Source organism: Plecotus auritus (assembly GCF_963455305.1).
Source record: "Plecotus auritus genome assembly, chromosome: 2".
In the NCBI taxonomy this organism is placed as follows: Eukaryota; Metazoa; Chordata; class Mammalia; order Chiroptera; family Vespertilionidae; genus Plecotus; species Plecotus auritus.
In genome coordinates this window covers 178,407,937-178,421,205 of record NC_137771.1, presented here as the reverse complement: position 1 = coordinate 178,421,205, position 13,269 = coordinate 178,407,937, and the positions used below count along the sequence as shown (strand labels likewise).

At 34.1% G+C, this 13,269-nt stretch overlaps 1 protein-coding gene across 5 annotated transcripts in view; it reads left to right on the top strand.

Moving 5' to 3' along the window:
* The window catches only part of OSTN (osteocrin), a 45,718-nt gene extending 32,814 nt beyond the window's left edge, over positions 1–12,904 (top strand). For 2 of the 5 annotated variants that reach the window (XM_080657402.1, XM_080657401.1), the window contains exons 4-6: positions 2,163–2,213; positions 4,884–4,980; positions 8,375–11,283. In XM_080657402.1, the coding sequence (XP_080513528.1) occupies positions 2,163–2,213; positions 4,884–4,968 (136 nt within the window). In that variant the 3' untranslated portion in view covers positions 4,969–4,980; positions 8,375–11,283. Of the gene's footprint in view, positions 1–2,162; positions 2,214–4,883; positions 4,981–8,374; positions 11,284–12,353 lie in introns of those variants that run through there. The other 3 variants (XM_080657404.1, XM_080657403.1, XR_013960003.1) reach the window with 2 other exon arrangements.
* The last annotated feature ends 365 nt before the right edge of the window (positions 12,905–13,269 follow it).

Genomic DNA, 13,269 nt, shown 5'->3' with positions numbered 1-13,269 from the left:
GTGGGAGGTAGGAAAGGGTATGGGAGGATATATGGGTGATAGAAGGAGACTTGACTTGGGGTGGTGAACACACAATACAATATCTAGATGCTGTATTACAGAATTGTACAGCTGAAACATATAATTTTATTAACAAATGTCAATCCAATAAATTCAATACAATTTTTAAAAATATAAAATAAAATAACAACATTAAAAATTTTCATAAAAGATACAATTAAGACTAACCACAAATGGGAAAGGATATTTGCACAGTATATGAAACCCTCTCACAAATCAATATTTAAAAGAAAAACAAACCAATAGAGAAACAGGCAACAGACAAACAGGCACTTCCAAAAGAGGAAATTCAAATGGGGAATACACAAATGAAGAGGTGAGCAACTTCATTAGGATTCAGGGAAGGCAAACTAAAACCACAAGGAGGTACACTTACAAAAGCATGAGATTGGCAAAAATAAAAGAATTGGCATAAATTTGAAATAATAGGAATGTTTGTGTACTACTCTTGGACATATAAATTGGCACAACTTTGGAAAAAAGTCCTGACACTATATAATAAAATTACATGTAGACATATAGACATATAGACATACTATAAAGAGATCCTCAAGTTTGCACTACAGGTTTGTATAGCAACATTTTCAGGTGAACAGTACATAACAATAAAAACAAAAAAACCTCAAAATTTCATCCACTGTAGAATGTATAAATAAGCTGTTATATATTCATACAATAAAATATTATACAATTAAAATAAAGCAACAGCAACTATGCATGTTAACATAGACAAATCTCAAAACCTATATTATTTGCTGAAAAAAGTAGACTTCTAAATACATACCTTTTATTTTTTTAAATATATTTTTATGGAGTTCAGAGGGAGAAGAGGGAGAGATAGAAACATCAATGATGTGAGAATCATTGAGCAGCTGCCTCCTGTCTACCCCTTACAGGGGATCCCCTAGCATGTGCCCTGACTGGGAATTGAACCATGACCCCCTAGCATGTGCCCTGACTGGGAATTGAACCATGACCTCCTGGTCAATGCTCAACCTCTGAGCAATGCTGGCAGAGCTAAATACATAACTTTTAAATAAAATTCTAGAACCATCTCAGCTAGAGAGTTTTGAAGAATGTGTATGGATTATAAGGAAAATCAAGGGAATTATTAGACCAAAATTCAGTCTACAGATTACCTCTGGGTCTGAGCCATGAGAGGAAGGGAGCATTGGAGACTTCTAAAGTACTGGTTGCATTCTGCTCCTTAATTTGGTACTATCAATAAGGATGTTCATTTTATTTTTCTTTAAACTGAATATTGATACATTTATAAACTCTTTTGTATGTGTGAAGTGATTCTCAACAAAAGGTTTAAGTACAATTTTTCTAACTTGCTTTAGGATGTAAAACATTTTCAGTAATTGAATTATCAAAAAATATAAATGTTAAGAAAATCCTGTTAGGAATAGAAAGTCTATATTTTAGTGTGAAATTTATAGTTATATTTAAAATAAACAGTCCATTCTCTTTATACTAGTTTGATGTTATTTATCCTTAAACTACTTTCAGAATAGCTTAAAATGGAAAGGGTAGATTGGGTTACATGTGTATATGCATATATATGCCGTGTCATACCATTATTTTGTCACAAGAGGGACTACATAGTCAGAAAGTACAGTTTCCTCATTTGGTCTTAAGAATATTTCTCTATCTTAATGTTTATGTTCTACATACTGTGTATTCTTGTCAGTGTATATGTTATAGAGTGTAGTAATGCTATATATACTATATATATTTCATATCAGCAAAAATTTTAAGATAAAATACTAGTTTACCATTTCAATTCTGAATGAATAGGAGACTGCAGATAAATTATTTAACTTACTGAACTATGATCATTTCATTTTTTGTGTATCTGCTTTATGGCAATAATTGCTTTCATTTTTCTATTAGTGCTAAACACTTTAAATACTGAATGGATTTTTCATATCTGTTTTATTTGTCCTTCTTATTTGAGTTGAAGATAACTGTGGGCATTTGCAACCAATCCAAATTTGATAAAATGAATCAAAGTAATTATAGATTGATTGCTAAAACAAAAGCATTCATGACCTGGGTCTCTGTCCACTTGACCAGTGGTTTTCAAACTCTGCCCTCAGGATCCTTCAGTGTGCCTGGAAGTTTTTTCAGGGGCCACATATTTGGGGAAGGTAGGTACTACTTCACTGAGACAATTCTTCACTTAACTTTTTAGATATTGCTGTTTTTTATAAAGCTTTTATTCATAGAAATAGTAAGCTACCAATAGTTCAAAAACCACTAAACTAGATTGACAGGAAAGAGTAGTAAAATGAGTTAATATGTTTTCAGATGTGTTACTTCTTTAACATCTCTCAAGTAAAATGTGAGCTCTCATAGCTAATATATGTCTTCACCACAGTATCTGCAGTGCAGAGGACAAATTTCATGTGGTTATGCTTAAAACAATTAAAATAACAAACAAACGTGCTAAATGAATAAACAGCTCCAGAAGACAGGTAGAGCAAGTATTATCTGAACTTAACAAAAAGGAAAGAGAAGCTCAGAATGATAAAAGACTTACAAACATGTACTCTGTCAGTAAGTAGAAGAGTCATATAGAATCCAAGTCTACCATCTCCTGTCTCCTAATACTTTTTGGACCAAATATGGGAAAAGACAGAAAGGGAAGAATGAAACAAAGACAGAAGGAAGGGAAAAGAGAGTTTATTTTGCTTTCCACCATACCACAACTGCCTCTCATTTACTTGAGCAGAAAAAGATCAACTGTAGTAAAGAAAGAAAAATGCTATTTTCATTTATTATACCTTCATGTTTGAAAAAAACAACAACACACTGGTAGTATGGACGGATACATGTTGTTTGAATTTACAATGGTGCATGAGACCATAACATTTCTCTTTAAGTAAAAAGATTGTTTTTCATGGCACCACTCATGTTACAGGAGCCTTGGGAGGTCAGCACACATGTGAAGCACTACCCTTTTTTCCAGGTGTCTTTGCCTTCCTCTCTCGCCCATCCCTTAACCATCTGGAAGGGGCTGGTTTCCCACTTCCTCTTTCTGCTTGTCTGGGACTTCCCCTGAGCACTCCCTCCAGCCTGGAGTGGCTTTCATCTTACCCTCTCCTGAAGTTATAATGGTGGTAGTGCAGAAATTTAAGGGTTAAAGGAATCAAATCACATCAGTCTATTTTTATTTTTTTACATATTAACCACATTGCACTTAGCCATCAACCCTAAATCATACAGACATATGTATTCATTTTTTATTGCTATGGCAATAAATTACCACAAAACTTTGGATTTAAAACAGCAGAAATTTATTATTTCACAAATGTGTAGGTCAGAAGTCCAGTGTATCCTCACCAGTCACTGTGTATCATTCTAAAAACTTTTTTCAGTCTTCTTTTCAATTAGGTGCAGCCACATGATTGATTGCCTGCCGATGGGTGGCCCCTAAAATTCCTCCGTGCAGTTCTGTGCTCTCCCTTTTGCCTGGTCTGCCAGCAGGGTACAGAAGAAGTCCAGAGGTCCTGTGCTCCTTCTTGGAGGCCCAGGGGGGGCTTAATTCCCTGCTCAGTCATTGGCAGAATTCAAGTTCTTTTGGTTATAGGACTGAAGTCCCTATTTTCTTTTAAGAACTTTTAGAGGCCACAGTAATCCTTGATTCCTGATTCTTTCCTCCTTCTTCCAGGGCAGCAATGGTGAATTAAGTCCTCATATTGCACTCTCTGACCCACCCACTTCAGTCATTTTCCACTTCTAAGGACTCCTGTGATTAGATTGAGCCCACCTAGATCATCCAGGATAATCTTTTTATCTCAAGATCTTTATTAATTCTATCTGCAATGTCCCTTTAGCTATGTAAAGAGATATTTAAAGATTCTGTGGATTACATCCCTTGGGGGAGAGCATTATTCTGACTACCACAAGGAAATGATTAAGTTAAGAGTCTGTAAATTTACTTATGTGAATAAAAATAAGGAAAAACTCAGGGTGGGGCAAAAGTAGGTATACAGTTGTTTATATGAAGAGCAATACAATAAAAATAAATAATAATACAAGAATAAACTCTGTTTCAAGTCATTATTTACAATGACATCAGAAGACCTAAAGCACACTGGTATGCATAGCTTCTTATAACTCTTGACCACTAATTTTATGCTAAGTTACAGATCATGTTTTCCATTAAATTATCAAGTTGAAAAATACATAGTTAATTTAATGTCAAGAAATCCAGAAGTGCAATAAATAGGCACCACTTAAGAGGGTGTGTCTTTTGGAACTCTGAAGAATGGAGGCAGAGGTATGGATAGGTTAAGGATAAGCACTATTTTCCCCTCTCCCCCTCCCCCCCGGGATTTATCATCCACTGATCAAACTAGTCTCTAAAGGACCATCGTGTAAGTTCATACTTACAATGTTATCTGCATTAACTAGCAAAACTAAAGGCCAACTTAAAAAAGAAGATGCATGTGAATCAGCAGAAAAGGCTGAATTAAGTAAAATAATAATAATAATAATAAATGAATGAATAACAAACAAATTGGTTTGCTGATAAGACCTAGCTTTTCATCTGCTGTTTGACTTTGGGTAACTTACTTAGTTTCTCTAGGCATCAGTTTCTTCAGATGTAAAAAGGAGGTAATAACACCTACTTCCACAGTTGTCGAAAGGATAAGAGATGGTGTCTGGCACAGAATGAGTGCTGACGATTGATAACTATTATAGTTATTCCAACTCTCAAAGAAAGCCCCACGATCTGCAGGAAATAAAAGAACAAAAGTAACAATTGACCACTTGGACTTTAGCTTAAAAATGTTCTCCTTGGTTGGTTTCAGGAAAGTAGTAGATCATCCAAAAAGGCGATTCGGTATCCCCATGGATCGGATTGGTGGAAATCGGCTTTCAAATTCAAGAGGCTAACTGATTCCAATTGTGAGTACAATTTAAATATGTAACAATGCATGCAAACTTTTGATTTATATTTCACAATAGGCTAATTGATCTATCTAGTTTATAAATTCCTCTTTTGATTTCCTAGTTTGTAAATTCATTTTCAAACATTTCTGTACTCAGTTAGTATATTGATGCTAAATAATTTTAAGTGACATTGAAGAATCCAAAGAATATCCTACTTCACCCTAAAAATGATTTAGGTATTATCACAGACTCTTATATACTTATTGAATATTAATATACAAGCAAAGGTTAAAATTTTAGTTAGAATAATAAATTATCTTCAAAAATAGACATAATGTAGCAATCTATTATGAAAAAGACACTTTCCAGTGACATACACCATTTTATTGCAAATAACAATACCAGAATTATGATCACATGGAACATAGGAGAGAGAATGGTATAGCAAGAAGAGTATTAGCCATGGAATCAGAACATGTAATCCAAATTCTGCTTCTATCACTCATTATCTTGTTTCCATCAAGATACTTTATTTCTTTACTAGAGGCCTGGTGCAGGAAAGTCATGCACGGGTAGGGTCCCCAGGCCTGGCCGGCAATTAGGACTGATCGGGGCCTTCAGGACACTGGCCAGGGCCTTCCTTCATTCCACGCCACCCCCTGGTGGTCAGCGCATGTTGTAGTGAGTGATTGGTCTCCCTATCGAACTCCTGCAGGGACAATTTGCATATTAGGCTTTTATATATATAGAGAGAAATAGCCTATATATTTAGATAATAACACAGTGGTATTGTGAAGATTAAAGTAGATGCTAGAAGGTATTGGACCAACAATACATGTACATGATAATACCTTTTAATACAGTTCTGAACATTTACTCTGTGCTGGGCCCTATACTTAGTGTAAAATATGCATTGCTTCATTTAATCATCCTGTTCCATCAAGTAGGTACTATTACTACCTCCACTATTTATAAATACAGGAAGACTTACTGAATGCTGCCAAGAACACTGCTTTCGGAAAGCATCATCATTATATCTCACATTGAACTTTGTATCTAGCAATATACCAAGTATGGTCATTCTTCAGGGTTGTTGAAAATCACCACATTACATTTGAGTAGGAGCTAATTGCTATTAAAAATCAAGTAACTCCTTGAAATCAGAGTCACAATCCTCCAGTTTCTTGATGTATTGAGAATGTTATTACACTGTGATTAAAATAATTACATTTGATTGGTTTAGATACGTACTCTATTACCTTAGCCAACCTTGATTATTATCCATTTTAGTATTTCTGAATTAAACCAAAACAGGTTATGATAACAAAAAATTATAAGACTCTAATTTTCAATATAAATTTTCATATGAAGTTTTAGACCATAAGAACTTCAGATAGCTACTAAATTATGAAAAGGGACTTGAATTAATATGATGTTTACAGAATCACTGTGGGATAAACTTTAAATTAGTGTATTAAGTCCTTCACTTAACAGACTTTGTTGAATGTTATGACAACCACATTATTATTAAAATCTTGAGATGGTAATATCATAAAAATTAAGTTTAGGAAAGAATTGAACATCATACACTCTATCTTTCCCTTTTATCAACCATTGTGGGTTCACCTGCTCAACAATTATGTTTCTACTAGAGGCCCAGTGCACGAATTCATGCACATATGGGGTCCCTCGGCCTGTTGGCCTGGAGGAGGGACCAGGGGAGGTTGGCTATGGGAGCACACTGACCACTAGGGGGCAGCTCCTGCATTGAGCATCTTCCCCCTGGTGGTCAGTGCGTATAATAGTGACTGGCCGGCCATTTGGTTGGCCAGTCATCCAGTCATAATGGTCACTTAGGCTTTTATATATATAGATTCCTTATTTCCTACCATTATCACCAAGATTTCTCAGATATATTGTGACTTTCTCATGTGAAGTTTCACATTTTATAGTGCATGAAAATGAAAGACATAAAATATATATTTCTAATTTCCATTCAACTTTCAAGATTATTTTTTGGTATATTGTTTTCTTTTGTCACAGTGTTCTTTTGGATTATATAGAAAATGTAATGCATGTATCTTTTAATAGATAACTTGAGTCATTACAATAATCTGTAATGACTTAGTCATGAATTTAAGTCAATAAAAATTCAAGAACATAAAGTCTGGTTTAATCTTTTTTTTTTTTTTTTTTTTTAACAAATAAGAACACAGAGACTATGAGAGGAAATTGATTTGCCCCAAATTTTACAGAACCTCAGATAGAGCAAGATCCAGAACTAGGTCACTGGCCTTCTAGGCCAATATTCTCTTTATGATCTATATGGTCTTGTGGATGCTAAATTATACAATTCTAAAACAAACACAGTATCTCAGACTTTGTAAAAATCTTGGCTTCACTTTTGTGGGAGGAGATGTATACCCTTTTAGAGCAGGTTTATTTGTGGATTTTTACCTTCTGTGTTTCACTATAAGTTTTCACACTAAAGTGAAACTAGTGCTAATCATGAAAGTTTTGCTTGGTTTAAGGTCAAGTGTAGAAACATCTCATGTGTGTTATCTAGTTTTCAGGAAAAAATGACTAATCTCTTCCCTGATATGTGTTTGGAAAATAAAATAACCTGATATTTACTCAATATTCTCCTCAAATCATTAATGTATTGGCCCAAAGGTTTGAAATTTTAATAGACCCAAGCTCTAAGCAACTCAAATTCAGAGAGGTATTTGTCTAGGTTTAATAAATTCTGTAGATGCAAGTAGCAAGTTCTGAGTCTCTGCCATTGAAATCAGGACTCCTACTTGATGAAATCTGGTAGAAATATGACCATTAGTTGTGCTCCCCTGTGCCATCACATGCTTTAAGACTTGAAATAATGTGGGGCAAATGTTGCTGTATTATACTGGAAGTTTTTATTTTAGAACAATATTAACATGCCATCATTCAAATGAACATAACTCAAATAACAGAAATATCATGTTTAAATGCCATTATATGGTTGGTTCCTTTAAATAGAGCAAAATGTATAACAAATATCAATGTATTATCATAACAATAAACAGAAGATAGTAGTCAGATTTTCTTACTTTCTTTTGTTTATCACAGCAACATCCTTTGAACCAAGATTGAAATCTCAAAAGAAATAGATTATAGCAGGTACCTAAACAAAGAAAGTATGGCTTGAGCACAAGTACCTCATTTATACATTAAAAATGCTCTTTGTAATGCATTTAATCAGAAATTACCATTTTGCATGTTGTTTTTGCAATAAAAATATGCCGCCTAAATAAAAGCCATAATGAAACACCAAGTAATTAAAGTTTTGGCTCTTCTCAGCTGCAGTTGGTGGATTTCCCCTTATCTTCAGAGTTCTCCATAGCTTTAACCATTTCAACTTTCATTTTTGCAGGTGTGACTTCCTTGGGTGAAATGTCACAGAAACATGGAAGATGCTTCAGATGTTCTTCACACTCTTTAATGATTAAACTTTGAAGGAACTGACCTTCTGCAAATTCTTTCCAAAGCTTGAACTTAGGTCTATCACATCCCAGTGTTATTATAGCCTCAAGTAAATTATGCAGATCATTTCAATGCATGGATATTTTTAAATTTACATTTTAGTTGTTCAGGAATGGTTACTTGGCCCCAAACTTTACTTTTCTAAGAAACAAACAACATGATGTAGTGAAATGCTTTCTATATGCATTTACCTTTTACATTTATGCAGTTGAAGAATAACTGAAGACTAATTTGTTTCTGTAAAATTTAGGTGCAATCTGTCAATATTGGAGAACAAAAAAAAGACAATGCTGTGTATTTTCTCTTTAATGCTTTCACTTTTTCTTATCCTTTGTCTATGGACTTCTTGGGTAATAATTATGAAATTAGACTTTTCATATTATATTCAAATTTCAGTCGTTTTCAATCAAATAAAACTCAGTCTCAGTTCTAGAAATAAACAAAAGAAATTCTCTGAGCAAAGAAAAAACAGCAATAATTAAGCCCATAAATTTTAGTCTTCTAGAGAACTGAGAAAATACCTGCAGGTCAGAGCATATTGACTTGTAGTTAGGAAGTGAAGGATATTACTCATCTGTCAAGCTTGGATATCCTGTGTCCCCTAATAACTTTCCATTTCTCTCAATTACAACTGATAATTAAGAGCATCAGTGGCTGATTATGAGAACTACTCACAGAAGTAACAGATGAAAGTGTGGGAAAGTCAAAGAATATCAAGTAGTAGACCACCAGTATAGTCTGAGGCCGGTTAAATACACATAATTTTAGCACAGTAAATTTTAACAATAGTACAATAGTCAATCTTTTTGATGTTACTGACTCACCTAATCTGTTTCATATACTGTGTTTAATAAGGCATTAAAGAGTATAAGTATTGGAAAGTGACTTCTTTAAAATGACCCAAATTATTTTTAATTGACCTATCAAAGCACAAAGTTTGATATTCTGGAAAGTTTGATTCTCAGCAATAACTGTGATGTTACTGTAATTTAAGCTTTGTGCATTGGATATGCTTTCAAAACATAGATATAGCCCTAACTGGTTTGGCTCAGTGGCTAGAGCATCGCCCTTCGGACTGAAGGGTCCCAGGTTCAATTCCGGTCAAGGGCATGTACCTTGGTTGCGGGCACATCCCCAGTAGCAGGTGTTCAGGAGGCAGCTGATCAATGTTTCTCTCTCATGGATTTTTCTAACTCTCTATGCCTCTCCCTTCCTCTCTGTAAAAAATCAATAAAAATATATTTAACAAAAAAACAAACACAAATATAACTTATTCATGAACCAGAGATTTAGCATATTAGGAGAAATTAATAATTCTCTGGAAAACACTTCTTTAAACCCTGGTAATCAGTGCCAAACAGACCTGATTAAAAAAAAAAAATTGGCCAGGAGAACAAAGTTTTACTTTAGCATACAATGAAGAATGCTATGAAAAGGTCTATTTATATTGAAAGAAGAAGAGATAAATGGGTAGTTGTTAATTCCTTAACTAAAAAGAATAAATGTACAATCCAAAGATTAAAATAAACATAGAAATGAACATATGTACTTAGAATATGTAATAGTTTTGTATATAACTTTTTAGATTTAGAGAAAATTTTTCAACTGCTAAAAGTCAAATTTAAAGTTTAAGAAAAACAGTGAATGAATTATTCTTTTAATTGTGATAGAGGGGCTGTAACAAAGAAAGATACATTTTGAGAAAGCTCACCAATTCTATTTTTCATAAAATTGCATGAGAGAGTTAGCAGTGCTACATGGGCAGATATTCTGCAGGAATCGCTGTTTGAAAGGATTATTTAAGAAGAAGTTATAATTTCTCTTGCCCACCTTTCCCTAACCTTCTGATGAATTATAAAATGTTTCCTGTTCTTTGGAAGCACTTTCTTTCCTTTTTCTCCCATTTGCGTATTTGTAAGCCTGTAATCCACCTGGGTGCTACTGCTTCATGCTTTGACAAAAGGTATTCAAACCTATTTTAACCTAAACATTTTTCATGGTGAAGATTTAAGTTGAATTAAATACATTGATTTTCTATCTTTTTCATTTTTTTAATTAAAAATTATGCTTATGACATCCAATTTAATTAAAATAAGAGGTCACAATATATTGATTTATATTCTATTCTAATATGTAATGCACTTGTCTCATAATATAATATATGCACAAGACTCCCAATGAAGAAAAAATGTTTTCTCCACCTGTAACTATATTATTTCAAATTTTAATTTTTACCACTACTTTATACTGACCAGAAAATAAATCAGCAGCATACTAGTTTAAAATAAGACATTCTTTTAACATGGCATAAAATTAAGACAAAATTTCTGTTAGGAATATGACGAGTCATCTCATTTATTTGTCCAATGTATTGTATATTACTAAATCCAGTTATATTTCACAGAAAAGTCGCTAGAAAAGACTTTTCATTTAGTTTCAAAAAAGTGCATTACCTTTTTTTCTCTTCGTTCCCGTGTGAGGCTTCATAAAGCAAATTGTGAATATAGATTTCTGAGTTCTGGCATTAATTACATGATCAAATTTTTAATGACAGGATATTGATTCCTGGCTACATTGTCTTAAAATTTACTGACACTACAAAAGTTTAGCAAATTCGACCTTTAATCTCCAGATAGCTTTAGGGAATTAAATTTCTTAAAATCAATTACTAAAAGATAACCTAATGGAAGCTTCTGAAAGGAAGAAGTGTCACATGCTTTTTGAATGACATTACCCCAAAAGGTTCAAAATGCTTGAATATTGTTCAACTGCTCCAAAGTTAATAAACATGAGATGATGAAAACAAGATATCTTGTCTTTCTTTATGATCATATATTTGTGTTCACAACTGGTGTAAATAAATGGGAACATTTCAGGCATTATTAAGCAAGTAATCCTTATGTACATTAGAGTGGCTCCTAACAAGTGTATACATAGCACGACAAGCATATTACTCAACTTGGTCTGTTTTATGCATTTTTTTTCACTTTAAGCAACTTGTTTATTTTGTCTTATGGGATAGCTTTATCTTTAAGCACCAAATAATTCATATTATAGAGATAAACTGCATGTATGTCCTCCATATTATGAAGTAAGGGATATGTATAGGCTCATCTGGCCAGCTATTGTAGTCATTAATATTCTTTAATTATAAAGTTACTTTAATTATAAAGTTTCTGTGCCAGCACGAGTGGCAGACAAAACTAAAGTTGGATTCCCAGTCTTGCATTGATGAAATAAGCTAGAGCAGTTTAATGTATAAATGTGGGGTGAGGGGAAATCAAAAAAAAGCCAATGCGTTTTTGTTGTTTGTTGTTTCTTAGCACACTGAGTCTAATCTCTTACAGACATGCTGAGAGTCTCAAGTAGTTTCTGATGATGTGAAGGAGGCAAATATGAGAATTAAGGAACCAAAAAGTGCATTGTTCTGTAAGAAAGTTTTCTTCATATCTATCCCTCAGACATCTAATACTACTTTCTTCAGAGTCCAATAAACAATACATTTCTGCTCCTTCCTAATGTATTCATTTAGTTGTAGTGATAACTGTCCCAATTCACAGGAAAGAGATGATAGCACAATCATCAAAAAGAGAAAGGACACTCATGCATAATTTTCACATAAATTGAGACAATGTAACTTATTTTCATTTCCCAAGATGTTTTTTGTTGTTTTTTAAAAAATATATTTTATTGATTTTTTACAGAGAGGAAGGGAGAGGGATAGAGAGTTAGAAACATCCATGAGAGAGAAACATCAATCAGCTGCCTCCTGCACATACTGGGGATGTGCCCGCAACCAAGGTACATGCCCTTGACTGGAATTGAACCTGGGACCCTTCAGTCTGTAGGCCGATGCTCTACCCACTGAGCCAAACTGGTTAGGGCCCCAAAATGTTTTTTAAAATATTTTAATTAATAGTTTAATAGTATAGTCATCACCGGACAAAACTATATATGGACAATGAATTTATGGAAAGCATACAATAGATACAGCACTCTCAATTTTAGCTCTACAAAGCCATTTTGATAATCCCATGCCATTCAAAGTGCAATTAATTTATCATTGTTCGCAACATAAATCTTAAGGATATAGTACACAAAATAAATGCCACAGTTCCTTTATGCTTGAAATAACTACAGTCTTTAAGCTATAGAGTAAGGAGATATGTCTTGTTCTAGTGTCCTTATGTTTTTGCATCCAGAGAAAAAACTTTAGACACAGTATTTCCAAAAGCTAGCTAAAAAATAAAACAACAAATTACCTATTAGGAGGACATTTGGTAAAACATTTGATTTTAATAAAATAATTTTATGTGTGCTTGAGTATGGGAAAGTATTATATTCAGGATATTCAATCTGGCACTTATTAGCCTCATGTGAATCTTTCAACTAATTAGAATTAAATACAATTTGGAAATTCAACTTCTCCATCATACTTGCCACATTTCAAGAGCTCAATAGTGATTTGTAGCTAGTGACTGCCAGAATGGGCAGTGCAAATTAGAGAATGGTCTCATCATCACATACAGTTCTATTGGACAGCACTATTATATTAAAACTAGGGGCCCAGTGCATGAATTCATGCACCTTGAAAGGAACTGTGGGCCACAAGGCTGCAGTGGGCACAGGGGCAGGTCTTGGCCCTCCTCTGCGCCCCCGCCCAGCCCCTCCCGCCACAGCCCCTGGTTCCCTGTCTGCTGGCAGTCCCACTCCTGCCACCACCATTCCCACATGCTAATGGCGCCACTCACACCCACTGACAGCGCAGAGCGATTGGGGCCAGTG